Source organism: Dreissena polymorpha, chromosome 5 (genome assembly GCF_020536995.1).
Source record: "Dreissena polymorpha isolate Duluth1 chromosome 5, UMN_Dpol_1.0, whole genome shotgun sequence".
Classification (NCBI taxonomy): domain Eukaryota; kingdom Metazoa; phylum Mollusca; class Bivalvia; order Myida; family Dreissenidae; genus Dreissena; species Dreissena polymorpha.
The window spans coordinates 76,118,535-76,145,667 of NC_068359.1; the positions used below are offsets into that span (position 1 = coordinate 76,118,535).

Genomic DNA, 27,133 nt, shown 5'->3' on the forward strand with positions numbered 1-27,133 from the left:
TAAACGGGATTATCGGGTAATAAATAGAAACTTGAAAAAAGTAAGTATACAGTAATAGTCGGGTTGAAACGGATGTATTGGGGAATTGTTCGAGTCGGGATTTTACTATCTGTGCGGAAAAGTTTTAAATCAAATTAAACAATATAAAAAAAAAATTTTTTTAATGACTGGGGGATTTTTTGAAGAGTCATAGCGCACCAAATGACGTCTTTTGACGCTGTTTTTCTTTGAGTTATAACGCACCACAGAAAGTGAATTGATACGTTAAATTTAAAAAAAATCAACGTCGCGAGGGGACACCCCTCCCAAACCCACCCCGCTCGGCCCCGGAGCGCCTGAAAAAAATCCTGGGGAAGGCACTGGCCTTGCTTTGGGAAAACCGGGTTTAAAACATGTGCAAGAAGTGTCGTCCCAAAAAAACTGTGCAGTCTACAAAGGCTTATTGGAAACCCCACTCTCCAACTTAACTGGATTTTTTAAAATAATAAATTTCCTTCAAACAAAAAATTCAATAAAAGCTGAAAGTGTCGTTCTTGATTAGCCTGTGCATTCAAACCATTTTTACACATGAATTTAAACCATTTTGTGCACATGCATTTAAACCATTTTGCGCAACTGCATTTAAAACATCTTTTGCACGTGCATTTAAACCATTTTTTGCACATGCATTTAAACCCGTTTTCCCAGAGTGCTGTTCTTTTTAATGAAATGTGTCAGATAATCATAATTATGACTGCATGAATGGATGAGAGTCATGATCACAAGGGTTCCTATACCTGCCTCACCTTTCGCCCACTAGAGACGATCTGCGTGTGACTGCCAGCCTTCAGGAAAGAGTCTAGCGTGCGATGCGTGTTTGGATCAATCCCTTGGCGCACGGTTTTCCTTGCTTTCTTTGAAGACGATTGAGCGGCGCTAAATGATCGTTTGTAATTCTTGGTTAGCATGTCTAGCGCGTTGATCTGTTGTGAGGCAAGGACACCACCACTGCCTGGTGTTGTAACATCAGGAGAAGTGGTGTATGATATCACAGCTGATTGCGTCTGCGTCTGCATAAAACCACTTTGTGTTTTATCATTTGAGTGATTGGATTTGTTTTGAAGCAAATCACTATGGGTACCATTTGTGCTTCTTTCAGAATCGATACCGCCAGTCGAAGATTTAGAAGCATTTTCTATTTCATTCTCTACCTGTCTTTCTTCAGATTCCTTTTTTCTTCCTTTCTTCATCATTTTTAGTTCCCCAGGAAGTTTATAAGCACCCATTTTCCTTCCTTTTTTTCGCTTTATTTTTCTTTTTAAGGGATTCTTAGATTTGCCAGGGGATTTTGATTTCGGTGAGTGAACTGGGGATTGGTTTGGTTTTATTAGTTGTTCAGGGGACGGAATTTTTACTGGATCAAAGGCCTTTCTTTTAGATGCTTTTGGAATATCTAAGACACCTTGTTTTTCTAATTCTTTCACATTAAATGTCAAAGATGTGAGAGATTGAGCAGTTGGTTTGGGTTTTAAATCTGGCATCACAGACATATTGTTACCAGACACACACGATTTTCTTGCTTTCCCTTGTTTTGGTGCTGCAGGTTTTGGCTTTTGACTATCCAACTCAGCTTTGTTTGTTATTTTAGATAATAGCTGATCCAATTTCTGACTTTTCTCTAACAACTTACCAGGAGATCTTACTGGTGCAACTACACCATCAGGCACTTGATTGACTTGAATAATTTCATCTTGTTCTATCACATCTTTATCGTCTTTCCTTTGCTCTTTCACCATTTCGTCTTGTAATAATTTCATATCGTCCTTATTATTAACTAACTGATTTTCTTTCTCAACTTTCCCTGTAACTAATTCTTTCTCATTATTTGGTAAATCTTTATGTTCATTGTGTTCTAATTCTTCACCATCCTTTTCAGATGCTGCAACCAAGTTTTGTTCATCTTTAATAACTTTACCTGTTTGTTCATCTGCCACGTCCAAATCTTTTTCAAGCCTTTCAATGGTTTTTAATTTATCACTTATGTGCTTATTGTCTTCTATCACACCAATTATTTCAACACTGCCATTAGGAATAGGTCCAGTAATATTTAGTACCGAAACATCACTTTGTTCTTCAGTATTTCTTAGTTCACTAACAACAGAATTATCACTATTCACCTCCTTTGTTAAAGATGGTGGTCCCGAACATGTTACAGTTAGCTCATCGACCGATTCTTTTTCAATTTTATTGTCTTCAACACCCCTAAAAATTTCAAGTTCCGCTGGATCACTAGTTTGAGTTAAATGTTTTGCTGCCACATTTGTATCGGATGATTCTACAACAGTTTCACATCCTGTTTCATCAACCGACATGTTTTTGGAGTCGGTGAGCCCAGTGTCATCAGAGGTAGACACCCTCAATTCCCCCATAGATTCTTGTGACATTTCCCCAATGGATACTTGTGACAATTCCCCAATGGATTCTTCCCTTAATTCTTGTGACTCATCCAGCTCCATGTTGGTGTCTAACTGAGAAATGTCACTATAAGCTTGTGTTGATTCCTGTTCTTTATTAGGTTCACTTTTATCTTCTGTTGCTTCATGTCCTTTATCCGGTTCTTTGACAGCGGTTTCAACACCATCTAAGCCATTTCTATCTGCAACTTCACCATTAAAGAGAGCTATTTCCTTTCCACTATTAACCATTTCATTTTCATCAAGTTTGTTACCGGTTTCAGGAACTCCATTCAACAAACATGAGTCTGAGTTCTTAGAAACAACCTCTGACGTGTCTTCTAAAACTTCACTTGTAACAAGATCGTCAACATCACCATTTTTAACAATATCACCATTGGCAATTGGAGCATCTTGTTTACTTTTACTGCAATCTATATTATTCTCAGTTTTGTCATTTAAATGCTGTCCAGACTTCATAAGAACAAAATTCAAGAGGTCATTGGCAGCAATTTTTTCAGGACTGGTCGATTTGTTGGCAATAACACTATCAGCTTCTATATTTCCATTTTCATGACATTCAGTACCACCATTACCATCTGTTATGGTCTCTGTGCAATCTATGCTTGCATAGTCTTTGAGTGCATTAGTCTTCGCACATATGGACTTCATCTGACATTCTAGCTTCTCTTCTGTAGAATCTTCCTTGTGTGTTTCATCGCCCTCCATTCCATTGCAGGCAGAACCATCCTGAAAGTATACATTTAGAATTTAAGACTGCTGGAACATTTACAGAACAATATCAATAACAGGGCCATTCTTAAAACAAGAGGGCCATGGGCCCTAAGGCGCTCACCTGAGACCCAAAGGAACTAAACTATTCTGGGAAGGTGGAGTTCAAAATAATAAAAGTACTTCATACAGATGGGCCTACATACTTAACTTGCGCTTTATAGTTTGATTATTTAGTGTAAAATCTTCAAAAGAGGACGAGTGCTGACCAGACAGGCAGTAGTACAGACTAAGTGTGCTCTATTATTAGAATACATTTTCACTGTTTTTCCATTCAAAGTTATTTTGATACACTGATTTTCAAGTAATACTGCATTTCACATATCATACATGACGTACATCTGTATATAACATTAATTAGAATAATGGTATTTCTGACTTTCACATAACACTGTATTTCACATATCATCCATGTAGGCCTACATGACTTTTGTATATCTATCTGTATTTATGATTTAAAATGAAATTTCATACTTCATTAAAGAGTTAATTTTTCTTAATTATTCACATTTGTAAGTGTTGTTTGTAAACAATTCCTCTATGCTTCTACTCTTTATTTACAACCAATGCAAAACTAAAAGGCATTTTAATTGTGAAATTTATTCTCAAATACAAGCTGCATTTCATATCATAAGTATCACAAATAGTTGGTTTTAAGTACATTTTCTCAATCTCTTTAATTCTTGAACAAAGTATATTTGTGATATGATACCTGTACATGTAGACACGATAGTTTTTTGTCAATAAATGTTCAACAGTAAAGTTGGAGAATATTTCAATCTATTTTTTATTGATCAATATAATTGAATTTTGACAACAGTTGTTGCCAAAGCTGTAAAGGATATTTTTATGTACATATCATTACTTTTTCTTCTTGATATTCATAATATACACTGGGACTGTGTGATAGTTAAAGGTTAAATAATAGCCATATTGAGTAAGTTCAATCAGGCATCACTGTACTTAAAGCTAAGAAATATGAAATATCACGCCCATTAAATTTATATACTGTGAAACCATTTATTTTCGACAGCACAAAATTTTGTCATTTTTATAAAAATGACGATTTCGTCAGCACTTAAATTCGCCGATTTCTGATTTTGAATTTTTTTTAAAAAGCGTCAGTCAATATCCGATTTGTGTGTAATACATATTCGCGATCAATCGCAGTTGCGAAAAATCGTGGTACGAATGCGGGAGCACACTTGAGAATCACTGCAGGAGGTGGGGCCTGTTTGTCACATGCAAATTAACTAGTTTTGTTTTCAAGGGACAGTAATGGACCATCTTAATGTATGCCATTCACACGTTCATTGTTATGATAAGCGGACAAGTGGGATCGAAAAACCGTTAACGAGTGTTTGTAACAACGAAGCCAATTGCCAATTAGTCTTATTCTATTATTATAATTGCCATACTGATAACAATCGTACCTTTATCGGCACCAATTAGGGAAGGTGCGAACAATATGGGTTATTACTAGTGTTAGGAAATTATTTTATCACTTTTCAATAAAGTTTCAAGCGTTTTGCATCGTACATTTTTGATAATTTTAAGAACAGTAATTGGTCTCAAATGTCACTGTTTTTTTTCAAATAAAATGCTTTTTTATTCTGATATCAACATTAAAATTATATACTCTATGTGTGTGTTTGTTCTTAAAAAGTAAACTACCGGTACATAAATCAATAATGTCAATAATTTAAAAATAAATAAATTGATACATATAAAATAGTAATAAGTGTGGTTATGGGCAAACAATCAAACAACAAACAGCAATTAAAATATTCTTTATTAATTTGTGCAGGGACCTATATAGGTCCCTGATTTGTGATAAATACGCATGTTGATCACACATCGTCATCTTTTCATTTGGTTTATTGTCTTTCATCGGCATTCGCTGCGTGATGGCTAATATGCAACACCCCTGAAAAACACAATGCACCTAATGGGTAATAAAGTTATAAACAATTAGCGCTAATTCATTACCATTATACATAAACGAAGTCACCGCATTCGATACAGCTGCACTGCACACGCGTTTTAAAGAAGTGTAACCTGTCAGTTAAGTACCTTGTGTAATCTACATCCCTTTGTGTCAAAACCGGATTAATCTTGATTACGAAACAGCAGTGAATGTGTGCATGGATTATGTTGGAATTTATTGCCTTATGTATACGATAAAGTTTTAAAATATTGTTCAACTTAGTGTTTGTTTTTGTTCAAACATAGAGCATGATTTTTCGTTAGGATCTTAAATTCGCCGATCGGTCGACTGACGAAATTTATGAAAATTAATGCCTGACGATTAATAATGGTTTCTTAGTATATTGTATAAACCTTTCTTGGAAATATATAAGTACATAATTTTGCTATTTCAAGAGCTTGCTTCAATGTTGTAATATGTTCTTTTTATGCAGTCAGCATGCTGATTTTTATACGAAAATAAATGCCAGACAGATGTATTTATGTGTTTATCTCTATATTGATACCACTGTATAGCAATTGCTGTTCCATGATGTTCACTGCAAATGGCTGGTTAGGCATCAAGCAACTGTCAGAGATAATGAGGTACCTGCTGTGGCTCATGCATGTTCACGTTCATTAAGTTTGGAGATTATTTTCACGGAAGACAACAAACAATCGCGGAGAATTATGAATTTGACAGTTGTTTACAATAAATAAGAACAATTGCAAAATGCACACATCGCAAATGACTCACGTATCAGCGATCGCACAAAGTTCTTGTTTTGCACGAACGGCGTCGTACCAGCTGGAAATTTGACAACTTCAATTCCTTAGCTGTCAAAATATTATTGACCTGTGCACAGGTCTACATAGTTCTGGCTACCATAACTTTAAATGCCGCTTTTTTATGATTTTTGCCACGTTGCTCTAGAAAGTACACACTGCCAGGGCGACCGGAACTGGCAGAATCCGCATCGTATTGCCGCTCAACTATTCCTTGCAAATATTGCAAATAAATACGATTCCCGGTCGGGTTAAACGATACTGTTTGTAAAGCTCAATATCCCTATAAATCTCCAAAGCGTTGGTACGATCTAGATACACTCTTTCAATAATATTATTATTATTACGCAAGTAGCTCGTGCGGCGGCCATTTTGTAAAGTAAACGCTCAAACGACGTTACGTCATGATTGTATAGCATAAGTCTAAACATTGTAGACTTAGCATTTGAGACTTATCTTACTGAGTCTGAGTCTAAAACTAACCATTTTATGTTTCGTGAATTAAGTTTTGTAAGGCTGAGTCTGAGTCTGAGTCAGAAACTGGAGCTGAGTCTAAGATTTGAGACTTACGTAGATTGGTGAATACGGCTCCTGCTCCTCTTAAAATGTACTAGCCCGAACCTGATGTCTACTAGACCACTTATGACATAGCAATTGATTACAATGTATGTAACTGTTTAATCAGGATTTATCAGTAAATAATCAGTGAACACCAGATTTTTTTTATGCATAGAGTTATAAAGCAATAAAATAGAACTTTTTTTGCTTTTCTCCTTCAAATTCAATCCATGGGAACTGACTCGTAATTTTCCATCTAGGATAAAATTGACGTTTTCGTGTTTCTTCATATTTACGTTTCGTGTCAGTTTAAGCGTCGGATTATTTTTTATTTACTGATTTGTCTGACAAAAATCCGAACTTGAAAAAAGCCATTCTTTAAATTACATTCTCTTGTCTGCTACGCAAAAATGTTTACATTGATGATACCGATTTTTGATAGAAGTCGTAAAATCATGCTCTACAGTTTTACGACACTGCAGAAAATCATTAAAATTCATGACAACTTGACCAATGGAAACAAGCAATTTCTGCAGGAAGCTCTCCTTTGCGTCTAAAAATAGCGATGAATCATGTGAATGCTCCTCGTTTATTTAAATACACTAGTTTTGTTTTAATGTAAATAACGGATACGAGAGTAATTTTACACATTAAAAATAAAGGTTTTCACAGCAGTTAGTTATAGTTATATGAATCAGTATAGATTTGTTTATGTACGACCAGTCGGACAAGCTAGACCGCAGTTTTACTAGCCCGACCACCGATCTTACTAGACAATGTCTGTCGGACGTGCCTTAGTGTCGAACCCTGGGCCTAACTCTAAACTGTTATATACAGTTGTTTCTCCCCTAAGTAATTTTCTGTGAAATCAATATTACTACTTAATATTTTGAGATTATTTAATAAAGGGTTTTCAGATGGCAAAAATACGTTTGTTGCACTTCATCCCCAACCAATCATCAACATAATAATCCTTTGTTATTATGGCCATGTTTTTCAAATGTTCACGACTATTTTCAAACTCGTCCAAGGTATCCTCACAACCAATGTTTTGAACAAATTTCATGATTAGGCAAAAAATGTGACTTCTAGAGTGTTCACAAGCTTTTTTACTATATAAATATAAGGAAACAGACCTCCCCCCCCCCTGGCAGCCATGTTTTTTTACCAATCTGAACCATTTTCAAACTCAACCATCGTATCAAGGAAACAAATGTTCTGATCAAATTTCATGAAAATTGGACCAAAAATGTGTCTTCTAGAGTGTTCAAATGTATACTATATATATATATAGAGAAAACTGCCCCGCCCCCCTGGCGGCCATGTATTTTCACCGATCTGGACCATTTTCGAACTCATCCGAGATATTAATAAAACCAATGTTTTGACCAAGTTTCATGATGATTGGGCAAAAATTGTGACTTCTAGAGTATTCCTTATATAGCCATATAAGGAATACTGCCCGCCCCCTAGTGGCCATGTTTTTCAATGGACCGAAACCATTTTTGAACTCAACCAACACATCATTAAGACAAACATTTTGACAAAGTTACATGAAGATTGGGCATCAAATTTGACTTCTACAGTGTTCACAAGGTATTTCTTTTTTTTGACCTAGTGACAAAGTTCTTGACCCAGCATGACCCAGCTTCGAACTCGGTCGAGGTATCATTGGGACAATTGTTCTGACCAAGTTTCATGAAGATCAGACAATAAATGTGGCCTCTAGAGTGTTCACAAGACAAATGTTGACGACGCACGCACGACGGACAAAAGGCGATCACAATAGCTCACCATGAGCACGTTGTGCTCAGGTGAGCTAAAAAAAACAAGAGATGTGTTTGTCAGAAACACAATGCGCCCTATTGCGCCGCTTTGAAGCCATATATTTGACCTTTGATCTTGAAGGATGACCATGATCTTGACCTTTCACCACTCAAAATGTGCAGCTCCATGAGATACACATGCATGCCAAATATCAAGTTGCTTGCTATCTTCAATATTGCAAAAGTTATGACCAAGGTTAAAGTTTTGGTTAAAGTTTTGGAACACACACATACACAGACACATACAATGACAGACAGGCCAAAACAATATACCCCCGATCTTTCAATCCGGGGACATAAAAATAATTTACTATACCGGTAACCCAGTAGGAGTTGATAGCACAATCATCATATGACTATATACATGTACATGTAGATTATAGTGGAAAAACAGACAAAAGGCTTAAATTCATTTCTAAACGATCATCTACATATTAAGGTCATTCAACTTAAAGGTTAAAGTGAGTATGCACGATTTTTATATGTGTTAAAATAAAATTGTAATATATTGATAAAAATATGTTACAATAACACAAAATAGGCAAGAAAATTTTTATATTGAAGACGAATTTCATAAAATGCAGCAAAGACAAATTAGCGTCCTGAGCCAATTGTGACGAAAATATTTCTTACATATTTTCCTACAATAACCTAAGCATTCGTCTTTTTATTAGGATCGGAGGAAGTGTTTGTGTGTCGTATGAATAGATATTGTTTCAGAAAATTGAAATGATCCGTAAAACTAAATTTAGATTTACATCATACATGCATGATATACCGTAAAACGCTGTGTATAACGCGCATTTATGTATAACGCGCACCTACTTTTTTAAGCTAAAAAATCGGGAAAAAAGTTTTTGAAGCAAAAAAAAAAAAATTGGGTGAAAAATTACGTACCACAGGCTAACTGAAAATCGTTATATTTACATTGCCGATCTTCCGTGTTGTTTTATTGCTTCAGTTATTAATTATTTTAAAGACGATAACGATACAACTAGTTTGTGTGTTTTTTTTAAATCATATGCGTAAAAATAAATGTTTGGATTTAAATTAATTATGCATGAAATGCACACTTTCCACGAGGATACCATCAAGGTTTTTCATCATATGTCTCCGAAGTAACTGTCCATGATTCTATCATGGAGGAGTACACACAACGGATGGATTAGTTATAACTAAGAAACTGACATTATCGATTGGTATTGTCACGTGGTTATTCATGCATGACTTATTCACAACCGCGCTTTTATTTACATTGCTGATATCATGCGTTCTTTTCGAGTGTCTATACTTGACAGGAGACTTTAACGACTCAAACTTCTCAACACCATTACGACATTACCGGCGATAAACAAACAATGGAGGTGTGAAGCCGTTTGCCGGTTCGCATGTTTTGATAATAGCCCAGCTACACAAAACTTGACAGGTGACGCAAATTGCTCGATAACCACATCCTCAATCTTGACAAAACGTATGAAAAGGTGTAAACAAACACAACATCAATTTTATTAACAAATTTGAAAAGCAAGAAAAATAATCATAAAAATATCTAAAAGACCTTGCTGACATACTATTGTAAATCGACAAGTGCCTCCAAATAAATTGTGTAACCCTAGTACAGTAGGGTATAATATTGTGGGAAAACAATAACATTTAAATAATAATGGCTTCCTTGTTTTTCATTCTCTTCTTCAAATTGATTTGATTTCAATGCTCTGTACGTACCTGAAAAAGATAGAAAATATTTATGTTAACTTTATAATGTTTGTCCATCTTATTCAGATCAGAAATATAACACTATTATTAACATAGTTACAGTTTAAACACCGGGAAACAGAATGATACGAATTATCGCAACTGGGTAACTGACAGGGAAAAATGTCTTGGCATGGCTGTAGTTGTGCATAACGCGCATCAAGTTTTTTAAATGAAATTTTGGGGTAAAAAAGCGCGCCTTATACACAACTTTTTACGGTACATGCTGGCGATTTTGACTGAATAGACATTTTTGATTTCAGAATTAAATATCTGGCTTATTTCGCATTTTTTGACACGTTCTTCTTAACTTTTATTTTAATTTATATTGAAATATATGTCTAATAAGTTTTTACATATTTTATATAAATTCATAAATATTTGACAAAATCGTGCATACTTGCTTTAAAGCGAGATCCAAAAAGTAGTTATAGCAGAGTTCAATACACAAGCTTCAGTGGACTATATTTTCTTTAGAGGAAAAACAGACAAAAGGCCATAATTCTGCCAAAACTCATCACTGCCAAAATTCCTTTTTTAACAATCATCCTCACCATAAGATCATCCAACTGCAAATCAAAAATATGTCTGAGCATGTAGAAATGGAAACATGTATCATTTGTATTATCTTACTTAATTGGCCAATAAAAAAAACTCTTTTTTAATATTTGGGACTAGCATTTAAACCACAATGGACCCTCGAGGCTAAACAATTACACATCAGAACTCTATGGCAAGTTGAATTACAAATTGTTCTTTGACGTGCAAATATATACTTCGAAGTGTATTTCATGTTTGTACTTCAAAGTACATTTTGTACGTCGAAGTACATTTCTCTTTTTGCCTAGTAGGTCTTGTTGACTTTTGACCCAAATGGTATGCCATAATTACACATCAGAACTCCAAACTGCTGTTTACAGGCCAATTTGAGTCAGACAGGAAAATTAAAGCCATACTTTAAAGTTTTGTTTGTGTCTTCAAATATTACTTTCAGTTTCAGTTCACACTGAGCGTAAATTAAAATTATGGAATAAAAGTTGGTAAAAAAGTGGGGGGTTTTAAGTAATGTTTCTGAACACAAATAAGTAAATAAACATGTCCCATCTAAGTTTTGCCAGTTTTAATACACTACTCAAAATTTACTAAGGATCACTTTTTATTTTCACATTATCTTCAATTTTGGATTACGTTCATTTTAAATTGTTATTTTGCAGGTTTTGATATTAGAATGTGTGTTTTTGATTTTTTTTTTATGTATTGATTTATCATTGATGCGTGACGCTGGCTGAATCTAGCTAGGGGTGATCTTCAAATTACACATACTATAAAAAGTGATCCTTACCAAATTTTGAATAATATATTTTATTGCCATTCTTTGTCTCATTTCACAACAATGATATGGATACTTAACTGTTTTTTAAGTTGCCGTACTTAATTCTTCTTTGCAATGTATTTAATACCAAATAGCAGAACAAAGTCTTACATTACAACTCTAACAGCAAATAAATGCAACAAGAAGATTGTACCAGTAAAAGAAGGAGAATAGGGTCAGGCTAAGGATGATGGTCTTGATCTCAGTTATAAGGAACAGAAGGCAGGAGCTCTTCTGCTACCGTAAAAAGTTGTGTATAAGGCGCACTTTTTTACCCCAAAATTTCATTTTAAAAACTTGATGCGCGTAATGCACAACTACAGCCATGCCAAGACATTTTTTCGCTGTCAGTTACCCAGTAGCGGTAATTCGCATCATTCTGTTTTCCGGTGTTTTATCTGTAACTATGTTAATAATAGTGTTATATTGACGATCTGAATAAGATGAACAAACATTATAAAGTTAACATATATATTTTCTATCTTTTTCAGGTACGTACAGAGCATTGAAATCAAATAAATTTGAAGAAGAGAATGAAAAACGAGGAAGCCATTTTTATTTAAATGTTATTGTTTACTTTTCCCACAATATTATACCCTACTGTACTAGGGTTACACAATTTATTTGGGGGCACTTGTCGATTTACAATAGTATGTCGGCAAGGTATTTCCCGATATATTTAAGATTATTTTTCTTGCTTTTCAAATGTGTTAATAAAATTGATGCTGTGTTTGTTTACACGTTTTCATACTTCTTGTCAAGATTGAGGATGTGATTATTGAGCAATTTGCGTCACCTGTCAAGTTTTGTGTAGCTGGGCTATTATCAAAACATGCGAACCGGCAAACGGCTTCACACCTCCATTGTTTGTTTATCGCCGGTAATGTCGTGATGGTGTTGAGAAGTTTGAGTCGTTAAAGTCTCCTGTCAATTTTAGAGATTCGAAAAGAACGCATGATATCGGCATTGTAAATAAAACGCGCTGTTGTGAATTAGTCATGCATGAATAACCAGGTGACAATACCAATCAATAATGTCAGTTTCTTAGTTATAACTAATCCATCCGTTATGTGTACTCCACGATAAAATCGTGGACAGTTACTTCGGAGACATATGATGAAAACCTTGATGGTATCCTCGTGGAAAGTGTGCATTTCATGCATAATTCATTTAAATCCAAACATTTATTTTTACGCATAATATGATTTAAAAAAAAACACCAACTAGTTGTATCGTTATCGTCTTAAAATAATTTATAATTGAAGCAATAAAAGAATACGTAAGATCGGCAATGTAAATATAATGATTTTCAGTTAGCCTGCGGTACGGAATTTTTCCCCCGATTTTTTTGCTTCAAAAACTTTTTTTCCCGATTTTTAGCTTTAAAAAGTAGATGCGCGTTATACATAAATGCGCGCTATACACAACGTTTTACGGTATTAAAAAAAGGCCATTAAATGGACCCAATCCCAAACCGAAATAATTTTATTTTCCATTTTCCCCTAACATGCCCAGGAAAAGGCCTGATGAGTCAATATTTGTTGATAAAAAAAATCCTAATTCTGTCCATTTTGTCAATTAACAATTTCCAAATTTGACATTTTATCGATTTAAAAAATCCCAATTCGACCAGACTCCTTTTCCCAAAATGGCTAGGAAAACCCCTGGAAGGACATGTATTTATCCACAAGATCCTTTATAACAATATCTAGACATACACAGGGATCATCCTAGCCCAACATTTTAGGCAGAATTGACTTCTCCTTCCAATTTTATTAGGGAGAAGTGAGCAGACCTTTGATCAAACGTGAAATAGGACTTTAATATTAAAGTTTCACAATTAATAAACATATGTATCTAAAATAAAATATGCTGAAACACTAACTAAACATTTTATTTTCAATTGCCATGATGTTATAGAGATATTGCTCTCCTAAGAACTGTAAAACATGTGTTTTATTGGGCCAAAATACACATTTCATCCATATTTTATTACTACTTAAGCCAAGAGCCTGAGGATGTATAGGATAAAGGGAATATACGGCAGAGCCCTAGCATATTGTTCTTTTTGTAGTCTTTCTAGGTGCAATTACTGGTTAATACATTGCGAAATATTGTCAACCAGACCATCCGTAACACTGTATGTTTATTCGTCACTCTATAAAAATGTTATAAAGAACGTCAAAAATAATTAAAATCGACAAACCATACGTATCCGAAAACGACTGTCCGTAAACATGTTGACATACGTCTTTTGCACATTAAGTAAAATATGCATATCGTTTGACTGCAGAAAATGGAAGCCAGTAACCTGTAACCTAGCAAATATGCAATCAATATATTATTTGGTTGACATATTGCTTTAAAGTATAATATTGCAGTGCTTTTACTTCGCTAAAAGATAGTTTAAAATTGCAAGATGGCGGACATTAGCAACATTCATAGATTGTACGGTTTTTGGACAGTAGTGAAGAGGTTTCATCAGTTACTGCTCATGTCAGTGCCAGCCGCTTACCAAACAGAAATCAACAAGGGCTGTTTGTAAAACATGCATGCCCCCATATGGGCTGTCTGTTGTAGTGGCAGCCATTGTGTGAATACGATTTTTGTCACTGTGACCTTGACCTTTGACCTAGTGACCTGAAAATCAATAGGGGTCATCTGCGAGTCACGATCAATGTACCTATGAAGTGTCATGATCCTAGGCAAAAGCGTTCTTGAGTTATCATCCGAAAATCATTTTACTATTTCGGGTCACCGTGACCTTGACCTTTAACCTTGTGACCTCAAAATCAATAGGGGTCATCTGCAAGTCATGATCAATCTACCTATGAAGTTTCATGATCCTAGGCGTATGGGTTCTTGAGTTATCATCCGAAAACCATTTTACTATTTTGGGTCACCCTGACCTTGACCTTTGACCTAGTGACCTCAAAATCAATAGGGGTCATCTGCAAGTCATAATCAATCTACCCATGAAGTTTCATGATCCTAGGCGTATGCGTTCTTGAGTTATCATTAAAAAAACATTTTACTATTTCTGGTCACCGTGACCTTGACCTTTGACCTAGTGACCTCAAAATCAATAGGGGTCATCTGCGAGTCATGATCAATGTACCTATGAAGTTTCATGATCCTAGGCCCAAGCGTTCTTGAGTTATCGTCTGACAACCACCTGGTGGACGGACCGACCGACAGACCAACATGAGCAAAGCAATATACCCCCTCTTCTTCGAAGGGTGGCATAATAAATAAAAGACCAGGCAATGTCTCATGGCGATATAATAAACGCATAACAATAACAATGCAAATGCTATATTTTCTAAATGCTATATTTGATCCCCTTTGCGCACAATAAGTCACTGTAAAGCAGTTGGTTATTTCTTTTCAATTTTTATTGCATATGCACATTTTTAACTGAATTTAAATTGAATATTCATCCCAATTAATTCCGCATTATGCACCAGTCTCAATCTCAATTTGCAAATTAGACTAACAACAGAGAGTAACCGTACTCTTAAAAATCTCCTGAGTGTCGCGTGCTGATAATTCTAATGTTTGAATGACATCATTGACTTTTAATGGAATGTTCCCAAGTGCTTTTTACTGCGTTTTTGGATTAAGTTTTAATTTGTAAGTCTGTTACTCTGTTTGTGATATTTGTTAAGCTCAGTACTCAAATATATTTTGACTGAAATTTAGCAGTGAGATTCGGACTGTTTTAAGTTGTACAAAACGTCAAGCATAACAATAAATGACCAACATGTGAACAATGGCTGTATTGGTTCCTGGCAGCCATGACAAATAACAAGAGCCAATTGAAAAACTGTAAACGAGGTCGGGAGCCTCAACTGGCATTCTAAACATAGATGTTTACGTCAATACACTATGTCTATTGTCGATAAGACCGGCGTGTACACAATGCCTCAACTGGAATATACCAAGGCGACTTGCATCAGCGGTCAGTGATGCGTAGCAAATCCTGTCGCTATCAGTAGGTCAGATAACTGAAAATTGCACACAGTACACAATGGTAGTAAAAGTGACGGCATTGCGCACACGCGCAGCAGATTATCAAAGGAGAAAATATTGGAAAATGTCGGCAATTTTGTTTTTGCTTTGATGTAATCAGAAGGCCATATCAAGCATTGTAGAGCGACCATGTCACCTACGTAGCGATTTTCCTCCTTCTTTATAAAGTACCGGTAAACGGTACTTTTCCAATCGAGCGTTCTAATTTTTTTCTCAAAACGATCGAAAGTTTCGTAACAAAACCCAACTTTCGGCGAGCGAACAAAGAAAATCGTATAGTTGTGTGTAACCACGCGCTCTATTAATTGCGGGTTTTATTATTCAGTGCGTGCAATCAATAGAGTCGTTACTGTTTCCGGTTCTTTTGTCAGGCAGCCAGCATACTGTTTTGCGTCGGTTTGTAACCTTGCCTCTGTGGAAAGGGTGTTCAGTCTAATCAACAATGTTTGCACGACAAATTGGAACCGTCTATCACAGGACACATTGACAGCACTAAGATTGTTGAAATTTTCAAAAAATTGAAAGACAGAGACATTGCTTTGCAAGAGATTAAAACAAGAAGTAATTGATTTTGTGTGTTCTTTATCATATTTTGTTATTTATATCAACTTTATTACTTAATGGTCATTAAGGCATGCCTGCAAATGATTATTTCAATGGGTATTTTCAATTAAGTATGAACTGTATGATGTATTCAATAAGACCCAAACTTCACGACGCGATTTTCCCAATTTAAGGATTTCACGTTTCGATTTTTCCCAATTTTGAGGTTTTCACAACTCAACTTTTTCCCAATTGGACCGGTACGGGTACTTTTCCCAATTGGACAAGGAAAATCGCTGCCTACGTCGCCCTCTAGGATGATCCCTGATACAACTCTATGCATTTTTCGATTAAAAAGCAGTTAGTACAGATAATTATTTAAAAATAAAATTTGCAGGATAAAATATAATTTGTTAAAACTAATTTTTATCCAAAGAACAATCAAAATGCACCAATAATTTGAATAAATTTAGATGCCGGTTTATAAACATATATTTTAGGAAATACTTGAATGGTCAGAGCAATATAAACTTAGCACAGGCACAGTAATGTGTGCTTTACAATATAGCACAAGGAGATGGGAAGTGTAGTCCTCATTGTGTTAAAGTCATCATATTAAGCAATACACAACTGATACTACATCCAGACATGCATTGATAACTGATAGTGGCGCAACACTACAACTCATTGTTCAACTATCTAGACTGAATAATCATGGCCAAGCTCGTGGTCTGCATTTAAGGATATCCTTATAGTTTTTTTGTTTTGTTTTTTTATTTAAAACAATCACAGGGCAATGAAATACCGGTATTCCATGTTTCAAAAGAGCTTGAAAACAGATTTCTCAATGAAACGCATCTTTGCCTTGCATGTTATGATTCAATTATTTGCAACAAAATTCATGTTTTCCATATTCTCCCCACAGAATGACTGAATACTTCTGCCTGGTAAATGGTAACCCTTGGCTCAGTTGCTAAGTAGCCTACGGTTGCTAAGTGGCATATTATGAATGTCACAGCAATATTTGTGTGCAGTAGAATTTTAGTACAACTGTTGAGTGAACACATTTTTACTGACTATACGTGACATCTCCTTGACTTACTAATCAGTAACACTATTGAAGCATGACAGAAATGCAAACTTAGGCCTGAGGCCTGCACACATTTTTATTAGATTTTGTGAAATTTCTTTTTGGAGACGATATGGGTTATGTTTTCCTTATTTCTTATGATGTTAATCAAAAATATATACAATCATGTACTTTTGAATGTTGCCATAATAAACTGTTTGTTCAGCCAAATCAGAGTTATTCATCTATTATGACTTATCATCCTGTTTTAATCATGCTCCACTTTATATATGGTTAAATTTGTTTTATCCCCCCCCAATCTTAATAAAACCAGCAATAAAGATAGAGCATGCCCCACATTTACATTACAAAACACAATATAACACATTTTGGTAACAAATAAACCAGTTCAATAGTCTTATGGTTGCCAGTTTGAAAAGCACAAGAAAATAATATGTTGTTGTCATACTTAAGGTACATTTAATTGCCAACCTTTACCGATTTCCCTTGTAAACTACAAATATGCAGTAGTTTGACACATGACCTTTTGCTAATAACATACATATATGCAAGCATCTATTCAGCATAAATTCCAAGCTAACACCAATTAATACAGTATGAAACGCTATATAATAAAGTCACCAATAGCCAATATGTACAAAAACAATGAAAAGTAAAACAAGGCGACAAAAAAGGAAAATATAGTTCCAAAGGGTGGTGCATAAAAAATGAAATCAGGTCAAAATATTTTTTTAACTTGTGGCATAAAAATGAAACTGGGCCTCTGGCCCTTGATATGCTGCTTTAGCTGAATAATCAATTCCTAACTGAATGTAACACAGGCAAGGTTAGTTTAAAGTCAATCTCTGCTGCATAGAGCAGAGATTTTTCAAGGAAATTATTTCTACCAACGTTCTTCCAAACCACCTATTCAAGTATGGGAGTTGTCAGAAACTGTCATGAGTATCTTAGTTCTGGTAATCAGCTTACATGGCCTTAGCTTCAAGGAAGAGGGCGAGTAGGTTGCTAAGTTATGGTTGACATACTCTAAAACAGAAGAAATAATAATATAAAACAAATACTCAAAACAGAAAACATTTTTATGGGGTAAAGAAAATCTGAGTCCTTGAAATAGTAATTATGTAGGGACTGATAGTTAGCTTGATTACCCTTAATCTCCCTAAGGTATATTTCTATCTATATCGGGTTTGGTGATGAGATAATCATAATGTTTCAATTATGTCCAAAAAACAATTTATTGCATCAAATCATTACTACATTAAGAAGACTAAGTTATCTTAGTTGTATTTCGAGCATTATACTGTATGTGTTGATGTCTAAGTACTTCAAAGCACCATAAAGCAAATTTTAGTTAAGACATCTTGTGATTGTGGAGATGAGACAAGGTTGATAGCCAATGCATTTAATTAGCTACACCAATTATATACCTAAGTTTTTCAGATTTAGGCACTGCAACCAGTGATTTTTTTGCTCAAAATTACAGCCGATTTTCGGCTTTTTTCGATTGGGAAATCTCAAAAAACCACGTTTTTTCCCAAAAATGTGACCATAATTGCCCCCAAAAAGCCCAATTTCCCACAATTTTTTTTTTTAAAGAAAGAAGTCTCTTATAACTTAATTATAATTTCTTCACTCAAGATCTCAACTTTTTTTAAACATCCTACAAAATATATAACTTTAATTAAGTCCTTTTTGTCCATAAATCATACCTAAATTTGCAACTTTTACTGATTTAAAAAATCCCAATTTGACCAGGCTCCTTTTCTAAAAAAAAACCTGAACATGCACTTAAAAACAATATCAATTCTGTTACTTATAATCCTATTTATAATGCTTAATTTTTCCCAAATTCATGATTTATCGCGCTATTTTTCCCAATTTCATGGTTTATCGCGCTAATTTTCCAAATTCAAATGGCACAGGCTGTAACAAATTAAAGCAAAAAAAATCACTGGCAACAGTATGTGTTTAGCAGTAGGGCTGTAACGATACATTCGAATATTCCAATTACACAAACACGGCTGTGGACGAATCGTATTCATTATTCGCCACCTCCCGAACCGAATATTTGATGAATACAAACAACATGGTTTCGAGTTTGAAAGTTTAATCATCTCATCTTGCCTTACAAATGAAGGTTCATACAATGAACCCCTATATTTAAATGTTCTTCTTCTTATTCCGGCGTTTTTCATCATGTTTATCCCACCCACTATGTTACACAGTGAGATTATCAACAAAAATAGCGGGCACCGGTTGAATATTTGAGTTGTGGTCAGTATTTATGGGGCAATGAAAACTATTTCTTGTTCAATACTTTTTCTATTGTCACACTGTTTTTATTCAATATATCAAATGAGCATATGTCAGATAGGTTACATTGAAGTATCATCTACATCACCTATCTGGCATATGCTCATCAAAAAAATGTGAATGGGTACTGTCACTTATGTGTCAACTGTTGACTCAATTGTTCTACTCAAGGATTTTATTGGTACTAGTCATTTTTTCAAAACTGTGTTCAAAGTTTAAGCAGTTCTAGTCAATGTTTTGTGATTTCAAAGTGTTATATTTTATATTTTCAGTATGCAATGATACTCAATTAATCAAAATTTTGACAAATACTCATAGTCTCATACTATATAATGTCATGTCAAGTTGTCAGTATTACTTTTGTTCATTGAAATTCATATTCGCGAATAAATATTCGTATTCGCCACCCTGCATTCGTGATACGTATCGTATTCGTCACCTAGTGTATTCGTTACAGCCCTATTTAGCAGGCCTTTCTAACTGACAAAAATAGCAGGAAGAAAACCCTGAAATTAGGAAAGTTTAATAGTGCTGGGTAATCTTCAAATTCGAAAGTTGGGGTATTTTTAATGGTTACATTATTGCAAAAAACCCATCCAAATATTATTTTTGGTGACATGTTCAGTTTCAGTGCCCATTTGTGACTGACGCTTTTTATCAGATACATGTAATTGCTCAATAAACTGATATCTTGACTGATGCACTTCTATAGCCTTATTTGACACTGACTAAGTTGCCAATCATCAAAAGTTAAAGTTTCCTTAGAGCCTTTCTTCATCAATGGAAGGCAGTGTGTTTTATTTCACCATTTTGAGAATTTTGGAAACCTTCCATTGGGAATTTTTAGCTCCCATTTGGGAAAAATATACCCTTTTTTCCATTGGGAATTGGGCCGATTACTGGACCCGATTTTGAATGAAAAAAATACTGGAAGGCTGCTGATTCATGAGGCTAAATCCTCATTCATTTTTGTGTAGTCCTTATCATTGGGACCAATATTACTTACAGACACTCAATCCTCTTTAGTAAAACAAGCAAGCAAGGGTTGCTGTGGCATTATGGATATGCGTCCGCCTAGTGCCCATGAGATCATGGGTTCCATCCCCACAGTCACTCAGGGAGTGTTCTTTAGAGCTCCTCAAAAGACCCAGAGTTCTGGTTTAAGGCCCAGGAAACGGACTTGAGTGTTTCAATGTTATAAAGCCTGCTGCTTTCGATGCGAGTTAAAATAAATAGGTTTTAACTAAACTAAAACAAGCAAATTTGTTGAATGAATATTCCCCCAAATAAAAAATCTCCTCAATAATATCTAAACACCTATGAAGTTCCATGTTGAAATCTCATATACTTTCTGAGAAATAGCCCTAAACTGTTTGTGATAGACAAACTGACTGACAGACAACGCCAAAACTATATCCCTCCGCCTTTGAGGGGTAAAAATACTTTGCAAGTAAAATTGATAAAAAATTAACACCAAAAAGAAGCCTGGATGATTGTAAGTACTGTTTAAAAGAGAAAATAATAATGTGGTGACAAATATTTAAACATGGCAAAAGAACATTTTAGCCCAGCAAGAGCACTGAGTATGCTTCATGTAAGAGGACAGGTATAAACTTGAAACATGTATGTAGATACATGTAGGTCTCATTTATTTGAATATAAACTTGAAACTGTACATGTAGAAATGTAGATTTCATTGACTGGAACTTGGAAGTGTTGTGAAAGAAACATATTAAGTCTTGCATCAATACTTTTAGAGATGAAGTACTTATTCATTGTTATATGTGTGCAAATTTCTATATGTAATGTCAACGTGAATCTCCATAGCTCGCTACATCTTATTGAAGGGAAATGCTGTGCAGAGAGCGATAACTCTTACTAATCATGCTTTTTGTTTGTCCTGTGGTAATATTTACCTGTGCAACTACATAAAACATATACCAAAATCTTTGTAAAATAAAGATTGAAAATGTGAATTGTGGCCATAAGGCTCAATACTGCATTCACAGCAACAATTTATTATAATAAGTTTGTGCATACCTTTAAAAGTTGCAAATACCAAAACATTCCAGATATTTCACAGCTTTTCAAAGATGCATATTATAGCAATTGAATTTAATAAATTATTGCAGAGATGCAGGTGTACTACAGAAACAAGATGCGTTTGTGAAACACAATGTCCCCCTATATGACGTTTGACCTTGAAGGATGACCTTGACCTTGTGAAGGATAACCTTGACCTTTCACCACTCAAAATGTGCAGCTCCATGAGATACACATGCATGCCATATATCAAGTTGCTATCTTCAATATTGCAAAAGTATTCATAAAATAAGTGATTTGGGCCACATATATTTGACCTCTGACCTTGAAGGACGACCTTGACCTTTCACCACTCAAAATGTGCAGCTCCATGAGATGCACATGCATGCCAAATAGCAAGTTGCTATCTTCAATATTGCAAAAGTATTTATAAAATAAGTGATTTGGGCCACATATATTTGACCTCTGACCTTGAAAGACGACCTTGACCTTTCACCACTCAAAATGTGCAGCTCCATGAGATACACATGCATGCCAAATATCAAGTTGCTATCTTCAATATTGCAAAAGTATTCATAAAATGAGTGATTTTGGCCACATATTTGATCTCTGACCTTGAAGGATGACCTTGACCTTTCACCACTCAAAATGTGCAGCTCCATGAGATACACATGCATGCCAAATATCAAGTTGCTATATTCAATATAGCAAAAGTTATTGCAAAATGTTTAAGTTGGCGCAAACAGACCAACCAACAGACCAAACAACAGACAGGGCAAAAACAATATGTCCCCCACTACTATAGTGGGGGACATAAAAATATAATAATTTCAGCATAGGTTACAGCGGGAGTCACATCAACAAATCCAATGAAGCAATCATATGAAACAGTATTTTTAGCGATAACACGTAAAACAGGGAAACAGTCATCCAGTGTCTTTATTAATAATTTATCCGAATATAGGCACGAAACAGATCTTCATAAAGCAAATTTAAATCATTTGCAAATGTTTGATGCAATATCCTAATGATACCTTTAATTACCACCTTTATTGTTCCAATATCTTTCAGGATAATTTCTTGCCAACAGCCTTTCTACGCAAACAGCTTTTTTTATTGTTTTATGGTGGAGCTGGAGTGACAGCTATACAGGCTTTTCCCGAGGGCTTTTAAGGATAGTGGCGCCTCTGTGCCTGAATTTCCAATTCAAAAGTAAGGGTACCTTTGTGCTGAATTTTCCATTCATAAGTACCCATGTGCCTAAATTTCCAATTATTATCCGCATTTTCTTGTTAAAGGTCTTGACTTATGTAGAAAATAATATAGGACACATACAATTATCAAATCTATATAACCCACTGCCAACTGTGGAGGTCTGCCCCTGTGTCTTAAAAAAATCCTGAGGAAAGGTCTGCAATACAATTAAATTTTTGTAGCAAAATCAATATAAATAATGATTTTCTAAATAACATACACATAAGAAATTATAAAACTAACACCAGCCTTTAACTGAACCCTTTCATATAGAAAAATGAAAGAAAAACTATGCAGTTTTAAGTGCACAACCTCTTGTCCATACCAAACTTAATTGTTACTATTTATAGTAACATTCATGTCTTCGGCCTACTTGGCAAAACAGTCATCAGGAAGCTGATTCGTAATCGTCGCAGAACCCGCATTTAGGGTTCTAATATATCATGAAGACAAATTATGTATTAGTAAAAACCTTAAGTGCACAGTCGTTTTCAATGCAACATGTTCCTGTTTCGAGATTTCGCCGTGAGAACAAGAATCGGTCGAGAGGCAAAGCCGAAAGTCTTCATAAAGGCATCGGGTTAAACACGGCCGATTTACCATTAACATTCACATTTATTACTATGTGCAAATGGAATTCGAAGCGAGATGTAAGCAACATATGAGTTGTAAAGCATCTGTCAATCAAAGGCAAGCTCACGTTAACTTTAACGTCTTTGATGAAATGTAAACAAGTACCTGTTTGTCCATCTTGCCGCAATGGAAAACAACCATAAAGTGCGCATGCGCGGCGATAAATCGACTAGTCTTTCGGAATGAGTTTACCTCCTACGTAACCGCTAAAATAAACGGCACGGGTTTCGTTTAATATCTTTAATTTATAAACACGAAAGAAACATTCAAATGTCAAATTAAGATTTTGTTACTTTGCATTGCATTCAATAACCGACATTTCAATCAATTTGATAGCTAATTTTAATCCGGTTATTTGGAAACGGCTGTTCTAATTAAGAAACTTCCCCTTTTCCAGGCATTTGGCATCAGAAACACGTGCTTCGAAGAGGAGGCAATGATGGGCGTAATTGAGTACATGTGTGTGCTTGAAATATTCCAGCCTGAACGATTTATTATAATATATTTTTGTTATTTAAAACTGGATGTTTTACACACAAAAATCAAAAATAGTAAATTGATAAAATGATAATTGATCAATCTATCCGAAAATGTGAACATTATCAAACAAGTAGATAAAGATCTAGATATAGTTTAACATTTTTCTACAAATATATTCATGTTAAATAACCGCACTGTAGCATTCTGTTACAACTTGACATTAATTTAGATGAAATAAATTTTATAAATATAAGTATAGATCCAATAATAAATCGTAAATAAATTCGAGATCTTCAATTAAGTTAATTAAACATATAGATCTTGCTGCTTTTCTTGCATACACAAGTTCTTTCACAAGTAGAATTATATGTTTAAGATGATAAATTGAACCAGACTCATTCAGACTCGGGATCAGCCTCATCGGCACAAGCAGACGACAGACGATCGGTACAACTCGGCATTCTGTTGTCATTTTACTGCACACATAGATTCTTAAATTCCTTTGACACCCAATAAATCAAATGCAAAAAAATTGCCCATAATATTGTGTATTGTCCTTTCAAGATTTTAATTTTGTCGAAATTGAATTTGTCTTCAGTTAGCAAGTACGCTCATAAGAATATATAAACGGTGTAACATGAACTTTTTGCGAAGGTTTGAAATAAAAAATGGAACCACGAAATATTATATTTATGTTAAAGGGATCTTTTCACGCTTTGGTAAATTGACAAAATTGAAAAAAGTTGTTTCAGATTCGCAAATTTTCGTTTTAGTTATGATATTTGTGAGGAAACAGTAATACTGAACATTTACCATGGTCTAATATAGCCATGATATGCATCTTTTGACGATTTTAAAACCTAAAAATTCTAAAGCGTTGCAACGCGAAACGATTGAATAGTTTGGAGAGTTCTGTTTTTGTCGTTAAATTTTGTGAAACTACGAAGATTGCTTATATAATAGGTATAAAATACCTTCAGTATGTGTACACGGCGGAATAGCTCAGTAGGATAAAGCGGTTTTACTTCAGGACTCTGGCAGGACTACAGGGGTCACTGGTTCGAAACCTGGTCCGGACAATGTTCTTTTCCTTTTTTTAATTTTATTCTTGATTTTTTACTGGAGCTTTTACGATCCAATGTTTACATTTATCGATATAAAGCATTTAATGAATAAGTTAAAAAATGCCAAAATCTGTGAAAAGGCCCCTATTATTAAACTTATTAAACGCACAAGACATTATCAATGTTAAATTAAGCTATTGGTGAAGCTCTGTGTGTGGTCTCTAACTAATTTTTACGACTTAATGTAACACAATTTTAGCATCTGCTTCATTTACTTGTATATTCACACAGAAGGATTAATTTCTTTTTTAAAGTACCTTTGATTGTTTTTATAAGACACGTTTGTACAATAATCATATTATTTGCGTGTTGCTTTACGTAATATTTCTTCGAAGATGATAAACGCAATGCTTAATATTATTGTCGGAACAGTTTATTTATGATTGTAACACTTAATTTAAATGAACTTGTTCACGGATTTTAGTAACAAAAAAGATCGAATACCGATTTTGCAATCCGAGAGATTCGAACCAGAGACATTTAGACACAGACTCTAAAGCGCTACCAATGTACCATTCATGATTTGAATTTCTCTCTATGAAATCTGGGCTATATGCATGGGCATACAGTGTTGTCTCAGATTTGTCTTTGCAGTTGGCACAGGCTAATCTGGGACGGGACTTTCCGCTTAAAACGAAGCTTCGCTTAGAAAATACTTCATTTAAACGAAAATACAAAACAGCGTACAGTATTGTTCCAGATTAGCCCGTACGGACTGCACAGGCTCTGCGACGACACTTTACGCACGTGCATTAAGCGCAGAACGAGGCTCATTCATAAAGTAACTACATACTTTAGTTGCTAGTATAATTAGACGTATTTCCAAGTGATCGAAAGCATTACAAACGCTTTATGATTTACTAATTATAAAAAAAAATAAACGAACATATATTTTAACATTTTCTAAGTCAGGAGTGTGCAGTTAACTGTTGAAATATTCGTATAATGCATGCATTCTTTTTTTTTAATATGCTCACATAAGCCGTCGTTAGCATTTCCTGGATTGACTGAAGCTTTGCGATCTTAGATGTGAGACGAATGTGAAAACCTTGACAACAGCTATTGAACTTAATTTGTTTTTAAAATAATATTACACTTTTCTCATTTGACTTTTTATTTTAACTACTAGAATTTAGGTCAGTTGTCACCAACATTTGATCAAAATAAGACAAACGATGCATGTACATGTCTAATAAATGATATAAAATGGAATTAATAAAGTTTCGATTTTAGCACACATTTGAAGTATGTCACCACTTGATCGCGTGCGATATAATTTTCTAATAGAAGATCTATGTGCAGTATTCCAGCTGCGATTTTAAAGGGGCCTTTTCACAGATTTTGTCATGTATTGAAGTTTGTCATTAAATGCTTTATATTGATAAATTTAAACATTGGGCCTAAAAATCTCCAGTAAAAAAATACAATTAAAAAAAAGTAACCCTTAACTGGGCTCGAACAACTGACCCCTGGAGTCCTGGAGTAAAAAGCCTTCCGCTAAGACCACTCGGCCATCCTTGCTGATGATATGAATAAATGTTTTTCTTTACTTTCTATAAGCTATCCTCGTAGTTTCACAAAATATGACGACAACAACAGAACTTTCCAAATTATTCAATCGATTCGCGTTGCAACGCTTTATAATTTTCTGGTTTTCAAATAGTCAAACGATGCATATAATGGATATTGTAGAGCATGGTAAATGTGCAGTATTACCATTTCCTCACGAATATAATAACTAAAACGAAAATTTGCGAATCTGAAACAACTTTTTTTATTTCGTCAATTTACCAAACGTGAAAAGGCCCCTTTAAAAGGACAAGGTGCATTTTTGTCCAAAAGAGCACTTTAACCCGCGCAGTACTATTATGCCTGCCAGTGAGGCATATTTTCGGTAAAGCATGTGTTATACTGATATATTATGTTTCATATTAAATGTATTTTCATTCGAAACATTTTTTCTGTAATTGATACAACTATTTTTACTTTAAACATTTAGTGTATTTTTTAAACTTGAAATAAAACTTGCTGCAAAATAATGTTGTCAGATAATAAAAAAAAATAGGAATGATTTGGTCCGATGGGGCAGTGTATGACCTTGGTGATGGAAGGGTGCTGCGCCCATATGTTTAGGC

General features: G+C 34.7%; 1 protein-coding gene across 2 annotated transcripts in view; it reads right to left on the reverse strand.

The window, feature by feature from the left end:
* The window catches only part of LOC127882121 (uncharacterized), a 73,155-nt gene extending 49,643 nt beyond the window's left edge, over window positions 1-23,512 (reverse strand). Inside the window, exons 1-2 of one of the 2 annotated variants that reach the window (XM_052430579.1) lie at window positions 23,500-23,512; window positions 786-3,182 (exon numbers count right to left, since the gene is read on the reverse strand). In XM_052430579.1, coding sequence (XP_052286539.1) covers window positions 786-3,182; window positions 23,500-23,511 — 2,409 coding nt within the window. In that variant the 5' untranslated portion in view covers window position 23,512. Of the gene's footprint in view, window positions 1-776; window positions 3,183-23,499 lie in introns of both variants that reach the window. The other variant, XM_052430578.1, reaches the window with a different exon arrangement.
* Window positions 23,513-27,133: the final 3,621 nt, after the last annotated feature.